A 27,772-nucleotide genomic window follows, 5' to 3' on the forward strand; every position below is an offset into this window, starting at 1 on the left:
CTTTAAACAATATATTTTAATCATACCTCACTTACTAGACATTAATTTGTAATAACTATGAAAAAATACAACTATCATTTTAATATTTACTACATCAAGCAGAGACACCTATTAATATATAATTTTAATGCTTTGATATCTTAGACCCTTACCATCCTCTAAAAACAAATTTCAACCACAATCTACTTAATGTCACTTAGAATTAGTGAGGGAAAACATGCTACCAACTTTTAAAAGGCAAAGACAGTTAAATGCATAAAGTGTGCGCTATTCCTTATAGAATTTTTCCATATTATGGTCTATATTAAACATACTTGTAAAGGTACACAGAATAGTGGCTTTATCAGATGCTGAATGTAAAGACATGTTAGTGGTTCATTTTGTATACCTGGGAAAGACATTCAGGTGTCAGAATAACGTATTCAACTATTTTTTTAAACGAGTACATATCTGCTATATATCTAACATTAATTATCTCGCTATGAGGTTAACCTTAAATTTTACAGCACTATAATCAGTAGGATGTTAGTAATATTTAGAACTTCACGAATCTGCAAAGATTTTCATTTTTCCTTTGCAGTCATAGCAACATTTTTCTTTTGGTTTCTCTTTTAATTACAGTAAAGAATAGTCCTTATTTCATCCATCCATTGCATATACACTGAAATAAAAGACTTCAAAAGCTTTACACAAAATTAAATACATTTGCAAAAACTGTATATCCAATTCCCTATCTTACCTCTAGTTCCTGAAACTGCTGTTTTAGGGAAAATTTAAAGATATAGAGCATATTCTAATACTGCCAATAATGTAAATACATTTAACAACTTTTTGGTATTCAATATATACAGAATGACCCAAGCAGTCCTACAATGAACACAACACGATGATCAAACACATGTGAAGCATGATCCCAACCACACACAAACTCTGACCATGAAAAAGATTACTTAAACAACACTCAGAAGGCTGTCACCCTAGCATGATGCAAATCTCTTTTTCTTCCTTTATAACTTTTGGCCTTTTCATTGTTTAGTACCCTACTGATATATTCAATAAAGACAAGTCTAAACTTATCAGTTAAAATAAGTTGCTCTGAATACCTACAGATTTCACAAGAAAACCATGCAACTCCTGTCCATCTATTCTCCACCCACAACCAGCATGATCAAAGAGAGAGTTAAATGAAGAGAGAACAATCAACCCTGTAGGCGACTGTCAAAATGTTGTAAAGTATTTGCCTGGTTAAAGTTATTCATAGCTACCAAGAAGCCTCCTGCTTTCTTTGCTAATTAACCCCTAAATACATCAAAGATTTTCACCTTTCACCAAAATTACTCTTAAGTCTAAGTCTATAAAATCCATGCCGTGAAGGAAAGGCAATGGGGAGGAGAGGAGAATGAGTATTCACTGAAACACTAAGCACCAAATACATCCCAGGCAACAAGGAACACAAACATAACAAGACACAGTCCCCTGTTCGGAAGCCACTAACTAATGAGTGGAGCTCTTTGGTGCTCAAGGAGGAACGTTTGGGGTCACGAAAGATAGGCGAGAAGCACGCTGCTCTGCTTGGGTTAGCTTTGCCATGTTGAGACCATCTTTTATTTTCTCTTCCATAGAAATTATAATACAATCAGCTAAAGGACTATGAATTGATACCCGTATGAAAGGAAAAAGAGAATTTGTGTCAGAGGTCTTTACAAAGTCACTTATTAAGATTCGTATACAGGTTAAATATCTGACTAATCAACCACTTAGACCTGTCCCATTTTGAGGATGAGAACAAATAATATGAATCAAATTACATTATTTTAGACATTAAAATGCCCCCCCAAAAAAGAGCTAATTTCACTTAAATCTCAATATTTGCAAGTGAAACTCTATTAAAATTTCGAATATTCAAAATACAAACCTACTAGTAATTATTATTCCTACTTACCCGTTTGTCTAATGTTCTCTCTCTCACAAAATTAAGTAAGTGATCATTGACCAGAAGAATATCTTTTTTAGCAGCTGTAACTATAGACACAATAACATCATGCCTAATAGCTTCCTCAGGGTCATGTGACCTCACTTTAAGATACTCTGAAAGAGAAAATTTTATTTGATTAAAATGGAACTTTGACAATTAAAATGTCTTAAAAGATCACATAAAACCTTTGAAAGTAAAACACAACAAAAACAAAACCTAAGTAGAAAGTTTAATGTTTCAAAAATATTAGTAGCAGGAGAGACAGAAAGGAAGAAAGAGAAGGAAGAAGGAAGGAAGGTCAGTCCTTCAGACAAACTACAATAGTTTACATGCAACTGAGTAGTAAATCCCCTCCGCATCTGTGGGGCGGTGTGGATGACTTAGGAGTTCCTAGGCTCATTAATTCAACAAGCCACATAAATGAATCAAGAAGTATATCAATGTTAAATATTTCACTTTGTTTTTTTTTTAATGGTTAAAATATTCAAGTCAAGTGGTTCTGTTGAGAAAAGACTAGAGAATTCAAGTTTCTATCTCCCTTAACCAGGCAAACCCTTACTGAGGTTACTGAAAGATTCAATTAAAATAATCGTAGCGAAGAAATAGGATTACAGGAAAGAGCATAAGACAATTCCACTTAACTGAACTAAAAGACCAAAAGGATGACTGAAGAAATGAAACATTAAACAATTATGAGAGACTGGAGGAGAATATTAAAGCAAAAAACATGGGAGTTCAGATCTGGCACTGAGAAAACTGAAAGAAAAATGAACAATCTTCAGTAATGATATATTAGGTTTAAAGAAGAGGTACCACAAGTGAATAAATTCCCTGGTGGCTCAGATGGTAAAGAGTCTGCCTGCAATGTGGGAGACCCGGGTTCAACCTCTGGGTCGGAAAGATCCCCTGGAGAAGGATATGGCAATCCACTCCAGTACTCTTGCCTGGAAAATCCCATGGATGGAGGAGCCTGGCAGGCTATAGTCCATGGGATCGCAAAGAATCAGACACGACTGAGCGACTTCATTTTCACTTTCAGCACAAGTGAACATAAATGATTATTCAGCTTTTTAATTTAGAAGACTACTAAGATACAATTTCGTTGTTCGGATCTGGAGTAACATATATAGCCGTGTCTATAAACAACAAACAGTGCTTATGATTGTGAATGGATTTAATACTCAATAAATGAACAGTTAACAAATATAATGTAAAAGTTCATAAAACCAATGCCCAGGTCCTAAGCTCCTCCACCTTGAGCATTCTCTACCAAAGGGAACTATTTCAAACAGTGAGAAAGACAGTATGTGTGATAGGCAATGAAAAGTGGATACTGTTCAATAGTGCAGAACAGAAGAAATCATGGAACAAGACATCAAAGGCCAGTCTTCATCCAAAGGTGATACTGTGTATAAGGTGGAATTGGAAGGGAGTCCTTTATCATAAGCTCCTTCCAAAAAACCAAATAATTAATTCCAACAAGTACTGGTCCCAATTAGACCAACTGAAAGCAGCACTCAACAACAAGCATCTGGAATCAGTCACCAGAAAACATAATCTTCCATCAGGATAATGCAAGAGTGCATGTTTCCTTGATGACCAGGCAAAAACTGTTACAGACTGGCTGGGAAGTTCTGATTCCTCACAGTATTCACCAGACACTGCACCTTCAGTTTTCCATTTATTTCAGTCTTTACAATGTTCTCCTAATAGAAAAAAATTTCAATTCTGTGGAAGACTATAAAAGGCACCTGAAACAGTTCTTTGCTCAAAAAGATAAAAACGTTTTGAGAAGATGAAATTATGAAGTTGCCTGAAAAATTGTAGAAGGTAAGGAAACGAAACAGTGAATATGAAGTTTAATAAAGTTTTTGGTAAAAATAAAATGTGTGTCTTTTATTTTTAAGTTAAAAACCTGAAGGCCAACCCAATAATAATAAGCAATAATATGAGAGTTGGGGAAGAGACTGCTTAGGGTTAAAGTATTCAAGGGTCCTTGATTGCTCAGAAAGAAGCTAGTGTTCTGATTAACTTTAGACTTAATTAGTCAATTATGCAGTGAAAGCATGAAGGAGAATGTAACTTCCAGGCCCATGGGGATAAAAATGGAAAAATGAGAAGAAAATACACTGAGCAGATGAGAGGAAAAATAAAAATAAGAGAAGCAAAGAATAGGTGTGTAAAATAGAAAACACAAAATAAAATCATAGGAATAATTTCAACTATGTCAAATTCTATATATATTTTCAATAAAATTTTTAAATCACTTTAAGAATGCTACATATAATTTATAGATAGGCACATATGTAACATGGATAGAAAAACATGAACAGGTTGTAGACTAAATTTAATAGAGAAGTTATCCTAAGTAGGAAAAAGAAACCCTTGTGAAAAGCGTTTCAACTGTATCTACAATGAATTTTCTTTTCCTCTTTTAATCTCCTAAACTAATACAGCAAAATGCTAACATTTCTGAGGAAGACAGTGGCTGCTATATTCTTCTATATTTTCTGAACTATTTCATAATTTTAAAAAACTTAAGAGTGGCAGTCAGTTACATAATATTCACATTACTATAAAAAGTGAAATACCTTATGAATTTACAGATTTCAGAAAAGTTATCTCCATTAAGCATGGTTAGTTTATAAATTAATGACTCTCACATAAGTTTTCAAAATATTAAAGACCACTGAAATCTCATAATGTATTCAAAGTCAACACCTATTCAAATCCAAATGCCTGAAATACTTTCAGAATTGTTCTTAAATTAAGAAACCAATACTGCCACTGATAACACTACTTTTTATGTACGTGATTGTAGCCTATGTACTAGGAGGCAAAATTCTAACTTCAGAGAGTAACTAACATGATGGTGAATTTGAAGACTTCACCCACTAAAATCACAAAAAAAGTACAAAACAGATGGCTTTTGTCCTATATATAAAGCCTATCTATTTTTTTCCAAAGAGTACCAAGGAATATTTGCCATTATGGGTATACAGTACCTGTTAAGTCCTTTGCTAAATCAGGATGGTTCATGAGACAATGGCTAGCAAATTTCACACATTCCAGGCGGATTGGTACATGGATATCATTAAACCTGAAAAAATACAAAAGCACAGGGTAATCTTTAGTATAAGAGAAACAGACATGTGCTCAATCTGCACTTGATTTATATTTATTTCTCTAATTAAAAGAAAAAATAACTTATACAACATAACTCAAAGCACAACCAGAGTACTTCAACAAACATTTGTATACTGCTGCTGCTGCTAAGTCACTTCAGTTGTGTCCGACTCTGTGCGACCCCATAGACTGCAGCCCACCAGGCTCTGCCGTCCCTGGGATTCTCCAGGCAAGAACACTGGAGTGGGTTGCTATTTCCTTCTCCAGTGCATGAAAGGGAAAAGGGAAAGTGAAGTCGCTGAGTCGTGTCCGACTCTTCGCGACCCCACGGATTGCAGCCCACCAGGCTCCTCCGTCCATGGGATTTTCCAGGCAAGAGTACTGGAGTGGAGTGCCATTGCCTTCTCCATTTGTATACTATATATGTACAAATGCTATGGAACCTTTATATTAAACTAGGTCAATCTCCTGTGAGAACTATGTACTTTTAAGGAGCATGTTTAAACAATACACATTTGGCTCAAAAACAAGAATTGGAATGACAAAATTTTTCCTATAAATATTATACTTTCAAATTTATATGCTTATGCAAGTGTTAAATATATACATAGTTCATGGATACATTATTAAATCCCATACTGAAATGAAAACTCTTCCTCAAATTATTCTTTCTTAAATATAGAACATTCACAAATGTTTCACAGATCTTGTACTAAACCGTGTATTATTTTATGACTTTAAAATTGTGCCAATAATTACTCCTATCTATTATAGTTAACCATCATAATTATTTACACTAACATCAAATCAAATTTTTACATGTAAATGTAGGTACCTCAGTATGTATCTCTGTAAAGTTAAAACTTTTTGGCCAATATGTTATTTAACTATCTTTAACTTTTATATTTCCCTCTCTATCTTTTTCTTTTCCCTTATAACCTGGTGAACCAACTGTTTTGTGTTTATGTGTGTAATGGTTTTCACAGTTTAGAGTTTGCTAATCTTATCATTCTGATGTCAATTACCAGGTTCCCCTCCCTCCTAAATTCTGCAAATTAGTAATCAGGCCTACAGATTTGATCATATTCAGGTTCATTTTTTTTAAAAGCAAGACTACTTGATAACAGTATCGTGTTTCTCCATCAGGAAACATATAGTGTCTAGTTATCTCTAAATCACCAATGTTCAAAGCCTATAATATATCTAAGTTCATTATGAACTACAAAACAGAGATGAAAAAAAATATACTGAGTAACAAGAACAAGATTTTCCATTCAACATTTTCGCATGCCTTAATTCTCAAAAAGTTTCCCAATCTTATACCACCTAATACCGTAAGAGACAAAATTTAGCATCAAAAAGATAGACAGCAGTCTACTAAATGAGTAACAAATTACTCATAAAAGCTTAACATTAGGGGAAAAAAACTGCTTCATGAAGTATACTCAAAAAAAGTCACATAAAACCTAGTCTTTATTCTCATATGGTTTCCTGAGTAATTTGAATCTAAGTACTCAATCTATGTATTGTACCATTCTCAACTAAACATGTACCATATAACCATTAAAAGACATCTTTAAATAAATACCCTGCTCCTTAAAATGGGTAATAATATGATTGTTTATGCCATTAATAATAAAAGGAAAAACTACAATGTAATAAAAAGGTAACAAATTTAAATGAGAATTTTTTTCTCCGAAAATTCTATAATAATCTGGTGAATCCAAGTCCTGATGTAAAGATATATTAAATATCTTTATGTAAAATTATATTTTTTGTTTTTAACACGTCAGATAAAATACATTTTGACTTTATTAGTCGTTGCATAATTTAATTAAACATAAAATATTGTGCCCTCTTGTTCATTGTATTTAAGGTGAAAAAGTCTAGAAATCAAACTCAAAATGACAATGGGCTAAGATTTATCAGTTTAACACACCTTGTTACATATTATTATTGAGCTACATAAGAAATAAGAAATCAGAGTAAAAATTTAGGGCTTAATGTATAAAGGCTTATCTCCTCATTTAACAAATTAGAAAAAACAAGTCCAGAAGAGATTAAATGTATTATAATCACTGATGGCTCTGGTAGTGAAATACAAAGAAGAGTGGCAGTAACAATGCAAATATTTCAATACAAAGAAAACAGAATAAGATTCAATCTTATTTACTTGTTTATTTATGACTTAATTGCATTATTTGTTATAAGCATAATAAAAAGGAGCGGGGTGGGGGGGATCCTCCTCTATCCTCAAGGTCAAAGGTTTCAGCCAGGACACTGAGAAGTGGTTTTAATATATTCAAGATCAGGGACATCTTTAGAAAAGCAATAAATTCCTCACATAGAAAAAATACACAAACACATTCAAATTTTGCAACCAATTTCAGAAGGTTTGTGGATCATTAAAAGCATACAATAAAGCCCAGATTATCAATTCTTCATTATCATAAGAAATGTAGAAAGGAGGTTAGTAGGGGGAACATACATAATCATTTATTTACCCATTCTATGGATACTCTTATCCTTACAAATCTCCAAATAATCTAACTAAATGTAATTTTTGTGGAGGGACTATATCTCACAATGATGTACTTGCAGCTGGAATGAATCACTGCTATGTAATAATACACTTCAATTTCATGCTTATAATACTTTGTAAGATAGCTTTTTAAATATATCATCTTTTAAAAATTACTAAAAAAAAAATTACTGAAGACAAAGAAGGAGAATTTGTAAATATGGCCAATCACTATCAGCATCAAAAATTTCAAAATATAAATTCATTTATGAAAAAAATTCTAAATGCAGATGTTGTTTTAAATTATTAAGTAGATATAAACACATATTACTTTAAAACAGTACACCAAAATCATATACCTGCCCAAGTAACACTGCCAAAGTGGTTTGTTTTGAGAAGCCAATTCTGAATCCTTTGCCCCAAACATTTTTGCCAGTAGTTTAACAACTTGAAGACGTTCCTCATTATCATTGCTCTAAAACAAAACACAACCACAGCTTTAAAACCATGAGGTAGATATGCTCAGAATAATTTTTCCCATGATTTCCCTTAAAAAACCCTGAAAACTTTCTATTAATTTCAGTTGAAAAATTATACATAAAAAATGTTCAATATAGTTTTCACAAAATTAAATGTTATCTTCAATGCTCTAATCATCTCAAATTACATTAACGAGTACTCCTCTACATGAAAATTCATCCCAAAGTTTGATTAAAACTTAATGGTTTGGCCTATAATTGAGGCTTGTTTCCATTCAAAATCAAAAACTAATCACATTAAACCAACTTGGGACCCTTGAAAAACTATTTGTGGTTTTTAAGAATAGACATTGACAGAGGCCAAGCCTACAGTAAAGAGAATTAGGTATGACTGGTTAAGCCCTTTATATAAATAAATATGCACTAAATCTCCCAATAGGAGAGTCAGTTCATCTACATACAGCAGATTCATAATGGAGTTCAACAATGTAATGAAGCCTCGCAGATAAGAAAACTAAAGTCTCTGTTATATATACAACACAGGTACTCTGCAGATAAGAACTCAAGCTTCATTACTGATTTTGACGCCTCTAACACATGACAACATTTAAATGAATGAGCCAGCCACAATACTAGACTTGAACACAAAATGTGAGACTGTTACAAAGCACTAATAATCAAGTTATTTGGATGGCACTGTACAGATTTCTTTTAAAATTTTAAACCAATGCCAAAGCCAAGCATTTAAAGACTCCATGATATGACCTGACTCCTCTTTATTATTTCTTTTGTTATTCCTCCAAAAAAGTCCATTTGAAACCTGACTGAACACTAGAATGACCTGTAAGGCTTTTAAAAACAAAAACAGCTAACCAAAAACTCATGTCTGAACTCCACTGCTTGAAATTCTGATTTAGGTTGATGCCTGGACATCTGTCTGTTTGTTAAGGCTCCACAGGTAAAGATTCTAATGGGCAGACAGGGATGATTTAAACTGACTTTATGCAACCATGCAACTGTAGTTCTTTGTGTTCTGCAAATTCACTCAGCACCTTCCTACCTCTCAGTGATTCTGCATGCTGTTCCCTTTGCTTTGTTTGTATCTTTTATGATACTTATAATATCTGGCCTCTTATTAGATATGGATTTTTCCTCCTCCCATAATAGATGTTAAATTTGCTAGAAGCAGCAATGCTAATTTCTTATTTTTATATTTCTTATCGTATTTAATATTTTTACTAGATGAAATCAAGCCAACAAATAATTAAAGGTATGACTACCTTCTGCCTCATCAAAATTACTAGCGATATGAAGAGTGGGCCAGTGAATCAAATGGCTCAGTCGGCAAATACATCAAAAAGATACCCAGAATGAAATGAGAATAAGTATTCGCTGCATTTTGGAGGTAATTACACTATCAACACAGATTATTTTGTAGCTTTCAAAGAGACAAATTCAAAGTTTTAGAAACAAGAAATACAACGCACAAATCATTTAACATCTTTTCTGGGTGGTACAGTGCGGTTCATCAAAGAGTATTAATTATAGCCAGATTTATTTAATCTTTATGTAACAATCTGAAAGAGAAAAATATGCCCCAAACCTGCAAATGAAACTCAATTTGATGGCATAATTTAATGCCAGAGCAATAAGGACATTACCAACAGATTCTAGAAAGTCATCTGAAAAGGAAAGGCACTGTCGATACAGGCTAGGCAAGCAAAGATAACACTTAAGAAGGGAAAATATTTCACCCTATGTGGATAACAGACCCTAAACTATTTTTACGGCACAATCAAAGGATCTTGGGAACCACTATAAACTATGACTTAGAAATGAAAGTTTGATGTGTAGCTATGACCTCAAAAGTTAGTCACAACCCAGAAAACATCACCTGGAAAACATTCATCCTGCTAATCATTAATTATAAGCAGATTCAATCTGCTAGGCACCGTGCCAGGCACTGGCAATACACAAACAGGCAAGGCACAAACATGTAAATAAGTAACAGTAATACACCATCACACTTATAACATTCAGTTAAAACCACTATAAGGATTAAAAAGCCACAAATAATGGTTTTTGCTAATCTAGTTGATAAAACCATATTTTTAGAATAGTTACCTTCAATTTAAATTCAAGCTGGGGTAAAACTGAAAGCAGCAAATGACTATCAATATTATAGAGCTCCAAAATTAAGTCAAAGACATGCTCTGACAAATCGCTGATAGATGTTTTCCCAAGCATCAGAACCTGATTAAAAAACTTTTGAGAAAGAAAATTTATCATTAATAGAAGTACCATAGATAAAGTGAATTTTCTGAAATTTTATTTCATTAAATTCATTAATATTCTATACAAAGTCAAAACAGGCATATCAAAATGTTTTCTAATAGAAGGTGGGAAACCACTACAGGTTACCAAAAAAGATAAAACATGGAATTCATCTCATGCATAGTAAAAGACAAGTAATTTCTATTGATTTATCAATCTGCATATCAATAAACATCCTACCTACCAAACACACTTTATTCCCCATTATGGTACTTACCATATTTTTACTCTGTATCACAGTTATTTGTATACACATCTTAGTTTCTCTACTAGATAAATTTCTTAAGGGAAAGGGATCACATTTTGTTCACCATAGGAGTATGGGAAAAAACAGCATGGAAGACAAAGCCTTACACCTTCATAGTAGGAGCCAATGCCACTTTTAAAATATGTGATTTTATATTTACAATGCAAAACAACATCTAATACTTTTCATCTTCTTTTATATTCTGATAAACAATGTGTACACACACACACACAAAGTTTATAGCACTAATTAAAGTCCAATTAAAAGCACACACAAAAGAAAATCCAAATGTGAACATATTTCTTCTATAAGCAGCCTGCACTAGCTTCTACACTCAAAACATTTATCACATTACTACTGAAAATGGTAAAAAACACATGGCATAATGATCAAGTTCCTAGCTATTTAAAGTCTTCCAAATATGTAAAAAAATTAACCCACAGAATATCCTACATATTATCTCCTTGAAAAAGGCATTAAGGATTCTCTACATCGCACAAGCTGCTCTGATCTCTTCTTTCTGTGACAATTAACATACAACTTGGCTTAATTAGGTTTTCTATCTGGAAAGTACAGTCAAGGACTTCACATTTCAACATCTTCTCTGCTGGCCTTTAGTTCTTGGGTTGTTTTTAAATGAAGCTCTTTGGACATATGAACCTGTACAAACTACCTAACCATGAAGGAAGAAAATAAAAAATTCTATCCTACTATTATTTATTGGTTTTAAAAATAACTCATCTGTCTGTGATGTTCATCAATTTTGTGTGAAAAGAATTTCAAGACATCAAAGATTAAATTCTCATTCAAATTGAGGATAAAATGGCTTTTTTTTTCCATTCAAAAACTTTCTCCTGTTTAAAAATAAATCTAGCTTTCCTTAACAAAAGATAATTCTTTCCAATATGGCCACCTTGGTGCTCAAATCATCAGTTTGGGGAAAACTTCTATCAGTCTGGGAAAGCTCATTTGAAAATGGAAGGGCGAAAAAAAACAACACTGCCTGGTTTAACTTCTTACAAATTTCATCAAAAACATTTATTTGACACTTACAATCTCCACGTATGTCGAAATCAGTCTTCACTGTATAACAAGAGCCTAGTACAGTGCCTGACACAGAGGTATACAAAATCTATTCAGTTTAAATGAATGAATGATGTGTAACAGGTACTATGATACAACTATAAGTAAAACAACTTCCTGAGGGTGTTTACTTCAGCGGAAGAAGCAAATATAGATTTGACTAAAGTATCTCCCTCTAAAAAACATGAGTCCTTCCGTTACAAATGGTAACTAATTTTCACGTAACATTAAATAATAACTGCCTCCTGATGAAAGAAGTAGGAGGAATAAGTTAAAGGCTGGTAAGAAATTCTACCTTAAATTTAGATGATCAACTTTAATTACAAAATAACGGACACTAAGTGAGACTAAGCAATGTAACCAAATTTTAACTATATCAAGACAAACAACACATTTTTTCAAAGCAACAAAATAATTTTGTGCCATCCCCTAAAACCTGTGATTAAAAAGATCTGGTAAAAAATAACATTACCAAGAAGTGATCCATATAGGGAATTTTTTGAATTGTCACTATGTACTTTCTGTTTTTGATGCAGTTGTACCTTTTTAATACATATATGTACTTTTTAGTTTTGTGAGTTGTAAAATTACAAATTCTATTTTAAAAAATAACTCGTAACACCAACGTGACTTAAGTTCTATCTATGAAAACATCACTATCTATAAAAAAACAAACTTGAATGTGTCTACATGCATGAGAGTGAAAAAAGACACAAGTGAAAAAGAGATAGAAGTGGGGTTATATTACCTTGATAGCCTACCTCTATTTTCGCTTGTTAGTTCTCTACTAGGAAGATAAACGAATAATAGCTTTACATGTACAAGTCCAAAAAGACTGAGAATGATTTTCACACTGTACTAAAACCCCACAAGACAATTAAGCTCACCAGAAAGTATTTTACATGTAATTGTATAGATTTGCAGTAGAAAAGTTAAGTAGATTTAGAAGGGAGAACAGGAGAAGGGAAAAAAAGCAATTCTTAATGACTTATTAGCTAACTCTCAAATAAAGCAGGGGAACAGGAAAAAAAGGAAAACAGGGAGAGAGAAGAAAATAATGACAGAGTACTTGGAATAAATATGTAACTGAAGGCGTGCTCAGACCATTCTACTCATCCTGCATCTCCTGGCCCCATCCCTAGCTTCTGATAAAGACATAAGAAAGCATGGAGGGCTGTCTGTATCTGTAGCGGGAACTAAGAGCGGGAAACGTAAGGTGTGAGTGGCAGGGAAACGTTTTTACCTTGATATATCTGGGATTACTAGAAGCGTTTTTATCTTTCCTTTAGCTTTTACCATAAATATTTTCAGACATATACAGATGTTGAAAAAATAGTATAATGAACCTAATCACCTCATTCTATCCCAAATCTTTTTTATATTACCCAATCAAATGTTTATTTTCCCAACCCTAGAAAACATACCAACATAGTACAGTGTTATTTTCTTCTTTTCATATCAGAAAAAGGCATCAGAAAAAGTAAGTGTTCCCCTAAAAAACACTGGCTTGGCAGTATCAGCTTAAATAAATGACCACCAGGAGGAGCTCACCTAGTGTATCTAATATCCACAGAGACAATCATTCACAGGCACTGGAAGCAAAGGAAAAGGGAACGGGTACCTAATAACAGAATGCTTACAGGTGGCTCTACAGATTTCAAGTGCCATCATGTCAGACAAAAAGAACTCAATCCACTCAATCTAAGCCATTTACTCCAGCCAATACACAACACTCACAAAACTTGCAGAAATCAATATTTTAGAATTCCCTGGAAATTTTATTGGAGCTATTAAGACAGATTATATAATTCAAGTCTCTAGTTTCTGAAAGTTCACTCTCCAAAACAGTTTTTTTATAAATCAAATAAATTTTTCCAAATCATCACGTGCTTACAATTATTTAAGCAATAAGATAGCAACGAAGACTGGAATTTACCAAGTTATTGTTCCATTTCCATGATACATTTTTATATACCAAATTAAATTTTGTATACTTCAAGAAAAAATCTCCTTCAATAAACTTCTGGAAAATTAAATACATAATTACAAAAGGCTTTCCTTCTTAAATTTTTCCAAGAAGACAGATTTACATCCTTTACATTTTCAGATGTGGATAAAAGTGGAAAGCAGGGTGGAGACAGACCTGCTACACAATTCCAGAGCCCAACAATCAAGACCATGTTCTGGATTTGTTCCACTGACTGGAACAAATTCACATGGACTACAACGTGAATGGTGCCATCTAGAGTTGTACAGCTCACCAGAACTGTGGGGGTAAAACAAAACCTCAACAAGCTTCTATCAGTGAACCTAGTAGACAGAATACATTTCTCCTGAAAACAAAGAGAAGATGGTCATCTTAAATAAGTAGACCTGAGATGATAATGAAAGGGCTTTTTCACTGCTATTCTTTCCCGTTCTCAGAAAAGGTGGATTTATATGCAATCTATCCCAAGGAGAGTAAGATAAGCAACTTTCATCACATTGCTGTCATTCATACTTGCCTTCAATTTTTATGTCTTGATATTAGTTCATATCTTCTTCTTGTATAAATCAATTTAATTTCCAAAAAGCTGTAAGCAACTTCTCTGAATAATGAAAAGTTCCATATGATTTATCTAATTACATTTAACTCAATTTCCAACAATAAAAACAGTATAATTTGCTAACCAAAATAAAAACTGTTTTAGTTACTATGCAATTTGAAAGAAGGAAATGAACAAAAGATAGAGGTAATCTAGAAAATATTAACCAATAATAATTTTAAATAAGAAGGAGAAAGAAAATACACTTAATGATTAAAACAATAAAAATCTTAAAGTATGTACTACTTGCCAAAATTCTGCTTCGAGCAGTCTTTAAAATTTTGGCTAATCTTTCTGATAACCAATTGGACAAGGAAGACTTACATTCGTAATATATGGTTCAATAGCTTGAGCTGTCCTCTTCAGTAAAGCCTTTGCCAAATCATATGCTTGCTTGTTTAAATTCTGAGGGGGGAGGGGAAAAAAGTACCTAGATTATACACCATGAAATATGAAAAAGGAAATGTTATCTGTATTCAAAAAGCTACTCTTAAGTAAATAAATGAATGAGAAAACTCTAAAATTCAATTTGAATAAAAGGGAGACAGCCCAGCAAAGACACTTTTCTCTGAAGACTAAGTGGTCTAGTAGATCTTAAGATCCCTGTTTAGTATTTTAATACATAATATGTGCATGCTTAGTCGTTAAGCCGTGTCTGACTCTTCACAACACCATGGACTGCAGCCCGCCAGGGTCCTCTGTCCATTGGATTTCCAAGGCAAGAATACTGGAGTGGGTTGCCATTTCCTTCTCCAGAGGATCTTCTTGACGCAGGATCGAACCTGGGTCTCCTGTATTGCAGGTGGATTCTTAACCGTCTGAACCACCAGGGAATCCCATGTAGCACACTACAGCTTATTTACTCATTCTCCTATTCATAGACATTAAATTGTCTTGTACATGGCTCCTTGCACATATAAGAAATAATTTTCTATAAATACTACCTTTGCCATTTTTCAAATGAGCTGTTTTGCCTTATTCTTATTTGTGAAGTTTCTCTATAAATTCTATCCACTAAATATCTGTCAATTATATGCACAACATATCTTAATAGTACATTTTTACAATGCTTATGGTGTCTTAGGACATAGAGAAGTTTTAATTTTAATATAACCAGATATGTCAATCTTTTCCTATTTGGCTTGTGCTCTCTCTACTACTTGGCTTGTGTTCTCTCTACATTTTTAAAATTCTTTCTACACTGATGTTAATTTCTTGTTTTATATTTTTGAATAAAACTTTAAACATTGGCTTTTCATATTTAGATCTGTATTCTGTCTGTACTTTATTTTGATGCATGGTGTGAAATAAGAATCTTGTATTATTTTCCACATGGACATTCAAGTCCCTTATTCCCTCCGGAGACTTCCCTGTAATATCCACACTCTCAAGTTTCTATACAACTATGTATCTATTTGTAAGGTCTCCATTACTTCCATATGTCCCTTGGTCTATTACTATTACTGCCTGATTTTACAGTCAGAGACATATGGAAGCAATGTCTTAACATCAGGTTAAGGTAAATCCCCACTTTCTTACTCTTTTTCAAAAACCAATTTGTCCAACTAAACATATACACTCACATATACACACAGTCACAGTCTCTATTTTGATTGGGTTATCTATTAGTATGCAGAGGAATGACATTATTATGATACTGAGTTTCCCATCACATAAATAACAAATCATGCAACATCATGAAGTGTTCATTTATACTTTTCAACCAATTACAATAATTTCCAACACTAAGGTCATGTACAGTGTTATTAAATTTCTAAGTAGCTCAAGTTTTTGTTAAAAGCTACAAATAAAATTTTTTTCCAAATTACACTAACAGATTTTTATATATTGATCTTATACCTAACAACTGCAGAATTTTTTTACTTGTTCTAGAAACTAATTCAGACATTGTTTTTTTTCTGCACAAGCAGTCAGAACATCTGCAAATAGTTTCAGTGTTGTTTCTTCTTTCTAATCCTTTTATCTTGTGTTTGTATTGTTTTATTCCACTAACTTAAGGCCTCCAGTTAATGTTGATTAGAAACAGCATACTCGTCTCCTTCCTGAGTAGAAGTGACATCTTTACAATATCCCTAACTTCAAAGAGAATGCCTCATCATTTCACCATTAAGTGCAGTACCATACACAAACTTACAAAGTTAAAGAAGTTACTTCCTATTTCAAATATGCTAATATTCTTTATCGTACATTATACTGAATTTTAGCAAATGGTTTTCTTATAGATCTACTGGTATTTTTTCTCTTTGCTCTGTTAATCTCCACAAATATCTTAGCCTACTGTTACCCATCTTTGTATTCCTAAAATTAAGTCAATTTGCTCATTACCAATATTACTTTGTATCGTTCTGGATACTGTCCATTGCTATTTTATACTGGATTTACATGAGTATGCTGCTGCTGCTAAGTTGCTTCAGTCATGTCCAACTCTGTGTGACCCCATAGACGGCAGCCCACCAGGCTCCTCTGTCCCTGGGATTCTCCAGGCAAGAATACTGGAGTGGGTTGCCATTTCCTTCTCCAGGGCATGCATGCATGCTAAGTCGCTTCAGTCGTGTCCGACTCTGTGCAACCCTATGGACAGCAGCCTTCCAGGCTCCTCTGTCCACAGGATTCTCTAGGCAAGAACACTGGAGTGGGTTGCCATTTTATTTCAAATTAAATTGTCCTCCTTTCTTGCACTTGGTTTTGTCTAGTTTCCCTATGAAGATTATATTCTGCTCATGTGAATTGTAGAACATGCCTTTCTTTTTATAATCTGAAAAAGTTTTCTAAATATCAGGATTACATGGCACTTAAATGATTAATAGAAATCTGCTGGTGATGAGTTTTAAGTTCTTTTATGCTCAGTTTGAGTTCTGAGGCTGTTGCTATTATAATTGTCATGGTTGTTTGGGAGGAAGGCCTTTGTTTTATAGACATAGTTTCTAAACTCAATTAAATTATTAACTGGTTAAAGGTTATTCAAAATTTTCTCTCTTGAGAAAATATTGGCAAGTTATATTTTCTAGAAATTTAACCAATTCCAAATATGTTAGCATAAAATAATGTTCATGGAATTATTCTTGATCTTTTTAATGTTTGCTGTGCTTCATTTCATTCTAAAACTGTTTATTGATACCATCTCCCTTTTTCTGATTTGACCTAAATTACCAACTTTAGGTTTTTCTGAAATGTCACTGTGTTTTCCATTTGATTAACTTCCATTCTTCATTGTTTACTTTCTTCTACCATTTGTACAGTCCAATAATATTTTTATATCTTCTTGAGCTGGACACAACTATAAAGTTGTATTAAAAATATTTAAGTTGAATCCCAGAGGATTCAATATGTATCATTTTAATTATCATTTCTAAATATCTAGTGATTTCCATTATGGTTTATTCTTTTGACAGATTAATTATGAGTGCTACAGCATTGTTAGCTTTGCGTTTTAAAATGCTCAAGAACCACTGGTCTATTAGATTTATAATCACTGGGAAGTTTTTAAAATGGCCCACCAAATTGTGAGTTTGTCCTTATAATTTTTTCAATATATGCTTTATATATTAATATTTTTAGCCTATGTACTTGCAAGTTAGATATCATTTTAGCACTATAATTTATCACTGTATAAATCTCTTCTCTACCCAGTCAAGACTATACTACCTAAAATCAATACAAGCTACTTCAATTTTCCTTCAGTTAGTATGTGCTTGGCAAATACTTTTCCCATCCTTTTAGTGTCACCTTTGGTGAAATTATTTTTGTTGTTATCTCTTATTAACAATGACCAGGTGGGTTATTTTTAATATAATCTGACAACCTGAAATAGTAAATTTGGTCCGTTTACATTTATTTTAATTCTTCCCTGCATTGTAACACTTAAAATTTTAACAAAAGTACTTCATTTAAAGTTCAAAGTAAATTTTTTACAGCTCTATCCTCCTGATCATCACCAGGATCATATCACTCACTGACTCCATTAAGTCATTCAATCTTACATATTATTTTTATCCAGTGGTTTGGGACCATTTTGTTAATATCCTTTTAATTAACAAGTACAATTTTTACCACTACTGTTTTTGCTTTATATCAGTTCTTACTTAGAGCATTTTGTTGTTCACCACTACTACTTACATTTCACTTCTTTCAAGTTTCAATTTCCATTATTCTAAAGTATTTGAAGAGTAGTAGTTCTTTCAGGAAGGGTATATTGACAAGTTGTATATTTAATGTCTTAAGTTCACTCAAACTGGATAGCAACTGTGTCTGTGTACAGTTATTTTATCTTAGCACTTTGTGAAATATAGGTCCATTATCTTCTGGCATCTGTCTTTGCTACTAAGAATTCAGACATCACTTTAAGGTTTACTCTTTGTAAGGGCTATGCTTTTCCCCTCTGGATGCTGTGTATGAATATATTATTTCTATTTCAGCATTCTACAATTTCTCCAGGATGTGTCTGCACTGGGTTTTGTTTATACTCTGTTCATGACACTTTTGTTACCTCACTCATAAATTTATGCTTCTCACCAATTCTAGAAAATTTTAAGCAAATATATACTTGCATATCGTTTCTCTTTCCATTCTTATTTGGTGTTCTGATTCACTTTTAGATATACTGGACCTTTCCATTCTCTCTTTCACATGTTAGAATCTTTTGTTTTCTTTATCTCACTATATTTGCATAATTTCCTCAGATCTATATCCTAGTTCTCTAAATGTCTGTTACAATCCAATAAAGATTTTGATCTCAATGACCATTTTTAATTTACACTTTTCTTCCCCCAACCTTATACCTTCTCCTTTTGTATGCCTAGCTACCATGTTTTTTAACTCTTACACTCATAGGCATTAAGACATAAAACTGTTATATTTAATTCTGTTAAAGGTATTTATCATTTTTAGCTCATGAATATATTATCTGAATTTTTAGTTAGTGCCTGATTTTTCAGTATTGAGGGACTATTTTAAAAGTTTGGAAATTTTGGATTATGAGGTCATTTTTCACTGGCAATATTTTTGAGAAAGCTGTATAGCTATAAATTTAAATTATATTTTGCCAGAAAGGTCTTAAATTTGCAGAGACCTTTATACTGGTGAATCACAGAACCATATTTCCAACTGCTTACTAGAGTATTAGTCATTTTCAAAGAACAAAACACACAAACACATATACACACACAACTTGATTAATATTACTCAAGCAAGAAATACTAGTGTCATCAACATTTCCTTTTTTCCAAATTAGTAAAGACTTCTCTTTTAATTTCACCCCTCCTTTCAATCTATACTATCACTGTCTTTTACCCAAGGCCCTAATTGGTTATGTATCTCCCAACATACATAAGAGAATCAAAGAAAAGAAAATGAAAGTGTTAGTCGCTCAGTGATGTCCAACTCTTTGCGACTCCATGGATCGTAGCCCACCAGACTCCTCTGTAAATTTCTGGGCAAGAATACTGGAGTGAGTTTCCACTTCCTTCTCCAGGGATCTTCTCAACCCAGGGATTGAACCCATTTCTAAGTAGCTATTAATATATTCTTTGAAACATAACCCTATACAAAACTGAGTTTTTACAGGTATTTTATCACGTGTACTAAACCTGTTATCTCTTCTTAACGTTTAATTAATGACTACTACGTGTTTCGTGTTTTACTAAACACAATTAATGTTCATTAACATTAATCAATAAAATTCTACAAAACTAAGATTAAAGCAGTATAAACTGCATTTTAAACATAAGTAAATTCTAGACCCTACTGTTGACAGATTTTTAGATATATATTCAAGTATATTTTGCTACTTACCTTATGAGCAGGTACCAGATTTACCAAAACTGTATCCAAAAGCTCTTGAGATACTGTATCACCTTCACAAATAATAGAACTCATGAGATCCACCATATGCATATGAACTTTCTGATTGTGGCCATTGCTGAAATTCAAAATTGATATTTCATTTAAATTTAAGCATACCTGAAATTTATAGGATTTAATCATAACATGCCACATGACACTTTATTTTACAATGATATTAAGGTATTAATTAAATACAATTCTATATATTCATTTAAAGCTTTCTTCTTGCCAAAATCTTACAGTAGCATCCAAAATATTTTTTAAACTACATTTCCAAGATTACGTTTGGTAATTTTTATCAGTCTCACAATCAAAAGTAATTAAATCAAATGTAACTTTAGTTTGGCCTTAAATTCAGATCAAAATGCTTTGCTGAAGTTAATTCTAATAGATGATTATAAGGAATACACAAAGAACTAAATGATTCATGGGAATTAAGGGGTCAGTAATATGTGATTTAAACAAAAGAAAAATAATATAATAAAAATATTTTTATATCAGCTAGATTAACAAATGCCACTCTTGTATTATTCTCTACAAAATTAGCTATATTCATTTTCGAAACGTATCTATAAAAATCATGTTAATGAATTCTTAAGTTACAAATCTTAGCCTTCCGATATTCATCATAAAAAACACAGTTTATGCAGATTCATGTATAAGCTAAAAATTCTTTATATTTAAAAAAGATTATAATCTTAGTAAACTTACTTTATAACTGAAAATAACGTTCTGTATAATTGGGTAAAAATTTCATTACTGTCTTCCAACTCAAAGCATATGTTATATGACTTGACCCAAGCAATGTTCTAAAAATTAAGAGGTGAAAAGGGTAAAATTTTAATTAATAAAAGTATACATGTACAGAAACCATTTTAAAATGTCATCTCAAAATATAACATACTGCTTACCTCAAGTAAATAAAAATATCTATTGAATTGTGGGCTCTTTGTATCTTCTAGTCCCTTCAACTGCCTTGTTATAAACATAAATATATCCTTTAAAAAAAGGACAAAGCATTGTTTAGATTATGAAAACATCCACTAAATTCCTAAAGATAATTCAGCACTCATATGTATCTATCATGATAAAAATGTAAAGAATCAGTTTAAAAAAAGGAAAAAAAAGCTTGCATTTGTCTGGAATTTTTTAAATGTGCATTATCACGAAAACACCAAATATCTTACCCCCCTTTAAAGGAAGACAGTAAATCATTTACCATGATCTTAGAGTAGAGAAAGAAAAACATCTTCCAGTATGTTAAAAACAATAGACCTGAAAACCGAGTAAACTAAAACTTATACTGTTATTAGAACAAACACGTTGCAATGACTGAAAGCTGATTTGATCAGGTTTGTGGAATGGCATCATATATGGTAATTGTACAGAAAGAACACAGTTTAGGAAACTTAAAATTGCAAAACAAAATCACCAAGTGGAAAGAAAGTAGACTGCAGAAACTTAGAAATTTTAAAAAGACCCTTAGAAGTTAACTTGTCAGGCTTCCTACCCAGTCATTATAATTATTAAAACTTGTTTTTCTCTACAATTTATCAATCTATCTCCATCTCTTGCTTGTGACTTTTTATTACACATCCCTTTATACCTGGGTAAAATAGGTTCATTATCACTTTGAGTCAAATTTGTATGGAGATGATGTCTTTGGAAAGTTTGGAAAAGGCTAAAATTATAAAAGCTAATTCTATAAAGGAGGCATGCTAATCAATCAAAAAAAGAGAGAGAAAAAAAATTCCCTTATAAGTAAAATGATAAACCTTATTTAAAAGGGAAAAAACAGAATATGCAGATTACTGAGTAGCTTTTCAAGAAAAATACTATCGAAAGTACATTCTTCAAAAATGGTTACTAACTACAACTACTCCTTAAATCAATTAAGTACCTCAAATTAGAGGTTCACAATTCATCTGGGTACACAACTCCACAGACCAGCTCATAGTATCTACGTTAAGTCTCCGAGCATTCTCAAATCTTATAATTCAGTTTACTTTTAAATGATAAATATTGTTCCTTATTTCCCCCATTGTGAGATATATAAGACAAACACCCCCACAGCAGTTTGGGCATTCCTTATTGGAATCCTGGCTGACTTGATCAAATGAGCAGGTTTCTCATTTCAGTTTTTAAGATGCAAGTCCCTGAATATAGAACCAAGTCTGGGCTGTTTTTCACCAAGGTAAACCCAGCTCCTGACAGGTAACTAACATAAATATTTGTTAAATAAAATACATCTAAAGTGTCTTTTTTAAAATTCATCCTCAGTAATCTTCCCATGGACTCATTTTCTAACCCACAGTTTCCACAGTTATCTTTATTATTGCTGGTTTTTCTAATGTTCTTCTAACATGCCTGACTCAATATTTTTTTGCACAGCTATACTTATTTTCATCCTTTTTATCCACTGGATTAACCAGGTTATTCTCTTTCTTTTTCCATCTTTTAAAAATCTATCTCATTGACATGCCTTTACTTAAAACTGCCATAATCAAGTACTAGGTATGTTTTCTATCTTTCATTAAAATTTTGCCCATTGTATTTTCTTCAGAACAATGCACATCACATCTTCCATTATATGAATTAGGATTCTTACAAATTCACATTTATACTAGATACTGTCTTTTTAATAATGAACATGGTCTTCAACATGAATTTTTAAAAAGGAAAAGGAAGTGCACCCCAAGTGATAGCACTAATTATGACACAACTTAAAAAGTATAGGAAATTCCCTGGCAATCCAGTGGTTAAGATTTGGCACTTTCACTACCATGGCCAAGGTTCAATCCCTGGTCAGGAGACTAAGATCCCACAAGCCGCATGGAATGGCCAAAAAAGAAGTATACAATACACTTTACTAATCAACTTCTTATTCTGAAGATCAGAACTTGTTTTATAAAATTAAGTACTAAGTGGGGGGGGGGGGGATTCTACAGAAAATAAAGAAAAAAAAGTAGTTTAGCAAAAGACTGCTGCAGCTAATGTCAAAGACTCCAAAGAAATAATCTAAATACTTTAATACCCGTTTCAGTTAGAAAGATAAAGTATCGGTCAGTCTCGGCAGTTCTTTGAATCAGTACTTGCCTTTAATTTATCAGGGGATGTATAAGGAGCTTCAGGAGCATAAATCCTGAAAATATCAGCAAGGCAGCAGGCTACCAGTAAGCGAACATCTTTATCAGGATGCTTGAGGAAAAAATCTGAAGCAAGATGTAAAGCTAGGTTTAAATAAAGCTCCTTTTCTTCTTCAGAGTCCTGGTCCATATCCATGAAAGTTTTCACAACCATCTATATAAAAATAAAATGAAATCAAATAATGACATCCTCCATGTAAAAATATATTCATCTGAAAATAAAAACCATACTGATTACAAAGGTTAACTTTCAATAAATACACTTTTCATGTTTCTTCTAAAAGTATCTATCTGTAGCATCCAATGAAGTACTTCTTGTGCTACAGTAAAAGAGACCATGAGGTGCACAGTTCATTAGTAAGACTCAATAACATGTATGGAGTGAGCAGAAGAAAGCAAACCTTTACATAAAAGAAGTGGGACAGAAACAACAATCATGAAAAATTATATAGTTTGAATTCTGTGAAGAGCTTTCTCTAATTTCAATATTAGCAGTCACAGTGAAGTCTCAGCCTGCACTATTTCTACCTCACATGAGACTTAACAAAATTGCCGAACTTGTCAGGGACAATGTAAAGGTGACCACCTGGCATCCACTAGGTGGTGCTACAAATACCAATCAACATGTAGGACTGGACTGGGTCCTTGAGACACATGGCAACATGGATCTCCACCCAGCTGCAGAGTGAAGACTTCTCAGTAATGAACTGCCCAATGTCATACTGAATTCTCACAGCAGCTGTGGCTAAGAGCGTTCCTCACAGGGCGGACCCTCAGTTCTAATACACCAGAATCCAGAACCAGGCAAACACTAATCCTTCCAGTCTGGCACTACATTAGTTTAAGGGTACAATGTCCAGGGCTACTCTCCTAACCTCTTAATTTTATTACTTTTAAGATATATGCTTTGATGGACTTAGGTGTATCATGGGGGGAGGAAGGGAGAGCCACATGCAAGGAACTCGTTCTTTCCTTGGAATCTCTTCACAAGAGCGAGAGAGAAAGTATAAAATAAAATATTACAGGGAACTCTAGGAATTACATAAACAATGACATCTTATATATTAACAAGATTTTATAAACCTTAACAGAGGGAAGTGTAAATTAGAAAAAAAAAGAAAACTAAGCAGATTATTGCTGGGCATAAATGTGTACAAAACAATGAAAGGATACTACAAGCACTGTATGTGAACACTGTGGCAATCATTCCACCAAAATAATCAAGAGTTAGAGAACAGGAATGCCTCAATACTGTGTACAACTCAAATGGTGTTACAAACTCATGAATACTTCATATATGAGTCTTTAAATTAAAAAAGATGTCTGAGAAAATAACATCCATAAAAAACACTAAATACTAATAGCTTATAAGTGGAATCTATCTCTGTTTAACATTCATTTCTTAGCAGACAATAAGGATGATATCATTGCTGAAATATAAACAAATCTGAGGAAATAAATGTACTTTTTCTCTAAAAATTTAATAGGTCAAGAAAATCTAGATATTCAGAAATGAAAAATACCGTATACAGTTTGCAGCTTAACCATTTCTAATAAAACATACACAAATTCCCAAATAGATAAAAGATCCACATATTGGTAAACTTAATCTGCTCAAAGATGCCTTTTGCTTTGAATAATAAACACCTTATATCTGTCATTCCAGTATTGTATGCATAGGCTATAATACTAAGATTTTATGTGAAATTTATAATAGTACAAGGGTTTTTTTTTTCTTCTAATAAAAATAATCATGCAGCAATAAAGTAGTACTTTAAGGCTCCTGGGCCTTCAGTGATTAATTATGGCAAACTTTCTACACTGGAAATATAGGTAAATATTAATAACAGGCAACATGTCTAGGTGGATACAACACTGAAGGGGAAAAAAATGCTTAAAAATAAAGAACATCTGAACTAATCAGCTTAATAATCTCCTTGGCCACTCTGCTCTTCTAACCATTTTAATCATGAAGACCATCACTGATGGTCAAAGATGAAATATTATTCAAGCAAATATGAAGAGTTTAACCATACAGTGACTGCCTCATGAATGGAAGTTCGCCATCCATTTTGACTCACTGCTGCACATCAGAAACCGAGAGCTAAAAGTAAAGCTCTTTAACTTAATTTCAAAATACAAGAAAGTAAAATGTAGTCTTAGTACTCAGTAGAAAGAATTAAATCTTTTAATTTTTAATAAGAATTACAAATCAAATTAAAATGGTTGTTTTTATAAAATAAATGAGACATTGGAGAGAGGAGACAACTTTTGACAGATACTAAGGAGTAGAAGCATATTGGGGATTTGTCTTTTATACCCAAGTAGAGCCTGGTGGGCTGCCGTCTATGGGGTCGCACAGAGTCGGACACGACTGCAGCGACTCAGCAGGAGCAGGAGAGGAGGCCCTAACAATCCTAAGCTTCACCTTTCCAACTACGCTCCAATTAACAATAGCTAAGGAAACTCTACAATTCTTTACCTATTCCACTTTCTTAGCTCCTAATTACTGCTAACTAGTTTTGGCCAAGAAATATTTTCTGCTCTGATGTGCTTTACCAAGCTGCCTTACCAAGGTACAGCCCTATATGATTTCCACAGGTGCTCTCCCCAACTCTGCTTATCCTAAACGGATGCCCAAAGGACATAACCTAATTCTACTCACCTTTAACCGTCTCACCATCTCTTCTTTAGATATTTTATCTGAGATCTCTTTGACACCAGGAGGATAGGTAATTTTTCCATCATTGGTCCTTGTCTTTGAATGAGCCATGATGGAAATATTTTTACCCCTAAAACAAGAAAACTATTAGATGCAAACCAAAAAAAAAAGCATTAACAATATTCATAATAAACATGAAAAAAATTATAACTAGTTCCTAATTTATAGTAATTCATTTAATTAATGAAAATCATTTTGTTGAACATTTCTCCAACTTTTAAAATTTTATTTTTACTTTCATTTCCATTAGTGACAAGCTAGGTTATTTGAACTAATCCTCCAACTACAAAAAAATATGATTTTATTTAATTATATACTTACCTACATATATAAAATATTATATGTAATATTTACAATATATACTACAAAATTATATATATATATATAAAATACACAGCATTTTTTTTATAGTATTACAAATTACTTGGGCTGAAATCTAAGAGAATCCAGGAATCCAGAGAAGTAAATGGAACATTATATCTCTTACACCCTGAGCCCATCTGCCAACCCTGACAAATCTAGAGTTCAGTTTCAGTGATCTTACGGGAAAAGGACAGACTCCTGTCAAGACAGAACATCAAACAAGAGACCCTTCCTGACATTAATGTAGAATACTACCCTAACCCCCAAAAGAGAATCCCTTCCAAGAGTTCGCTGAATTTCAAAGCACGGATTTTTATGCTACAGGAATAAATGAACTTATTGCTCATTAGCAAAAATGTGTTGACTGTAATGGTTCCTATTTTGATTAATAAAGATGTGTTTGAGCCTAGTTGTGTGATTTAAAATTCATAGTCCAAAACCACAGTTTCTCTTTCACCAACCTAACGATTTTATCCAGCTAACTAGCATAACCATCATACTAACACCCAATGAGAAAAGTAAGAGAAAGGGAAAAGAACCAACGACAGGTCTTTTCTGTTTGCAAAGTTTTTAAATAAAATACTAGAAAAAAAAATACTTAGAAACCAAATGTAGCTGCAGAAAAAAAAAAACTGGGTTTAATCCCAGAAATGCAAGGTTGAATTCACCATATTAACAGAATAAAACAGAAAAATCATGTGATAATCTCAAAAAATTAGGAGACAATGTTTGAAGAAAATTCAACATCAATTCACAACTAAAAAAGAAAATAAGGAAAAAAGTTCAACAAAATAAAAATTATATGAAAGATTTCTGAATCTGAGAAAGGTAAGATGCTATACCCTACAGCATAAATCATGCTTATTGATGCTCTTCTGAAAATGTTTTATCTATTTTCAGGACCTACAAAAACATACCTCCTATCATCACTTGTTTAACACTGTAATAGAGATGCTGCTGAGAACTCAAGATGAAAACTTATAAAGGATTCAGTGACAGATTAATTATAAATTGGCATGACGGATCTTATTGGACTGATAAAAATGTTCTAAAATTGGACTATGGTGAGTTGCACATCTCAGGATATTTATTAAAAATTACTCAACTATACACTTGAAACAGGCCAATCTTATTAATTTTATGATATATAAATTACATCTCAATAAAGTTGTTTAAATTTTTTACGTTTTGAGACTTTCATATCTATATGGAAAAAAATGACACTGTATCCGTATCTCACACCATACACAAAAGGAATTTCAGGTCGATTAATGAACTAAATATTGAGGCAATTGGAAAAGTTTTTAGAATATAATGTAGGAAAACAAC

The 27,772-nt window shown here is 32.7% G+C and overlaps 1 protein-coding gene across 9 annotated transcripts in view; it reads right to left on the reverse strand.

Moving 5' to 3' along the window:
• Window positions 1-27,772, reverse strand: part of PDS5B (PDS5 cohesin associated factor B) — a 173,471-nt gene that overhangs the window by 89,131 nt on the left and 56,568 nt on the right. For all 9 annotated transcript variants that reach the window (XR_014071060.1, XM_081549214.1, XM_081549212.1 and 6 more), the window contains exons 2-11: window positions 26,024-26,150; window positions 23,309-23,512; window positions 21,124-21,210; window positions 20,924-21,021; window positions 20,162-20,288; window positions 14,675-14,755; window positions 10,226-10,366; window positions 7,982-8,097; window positions 4,981-5,075; window positions 1,943-2,088 (exon numbers count right to left, since the gene is read on the reverse strand). Coding sequence is in view for 8 of the 9 variants with exons in the window: in XM_081549214.1 (XP_081405340.1) it covers window positions 1,943-2,088; window positions 4,981-5,075; window positions 7,982-8,097; window positions 10,226-10,366; window positions 14,675-14,755; window positions 20,162-20,288; window positions 20,924-21,021; window positions 21,124-21,210; window positions 23,309-23,512; window positions 26,024-26,131 (1,203 nt within the window). In the remaining variant the exon portion in view is untranslated. The remainder of the gene's footprint in view (window positions 1-1,942; window positions 2,089-4,980; window positions 5,076-7,981; window positions 8,098-10,225; window positions 10,367-14,674; window positions 14,756-20,161; window positions 20,289-20,923; window positions 21,022-21,123; window positions 21,211-23,308; window positions 23,513-26,023; window positions 26,151-27,772) is intronic.

The sequence above is a fragment of the Giraffa tippelskirchi genome, chromosome 12 (assembly GCF_054371585.1).
Source record: "Giraffa tippelskirchi isolate mGirTip1 chromosome 12, T2T-mGirTip1v1.2.pri, whole genome shotgun sequence".
NCBI lineage: Eukaryota > Metazoa > Chordata > Mammalia > Artiodactyla > Giraffidae > Giraffa > Giraffa tippelskirchi.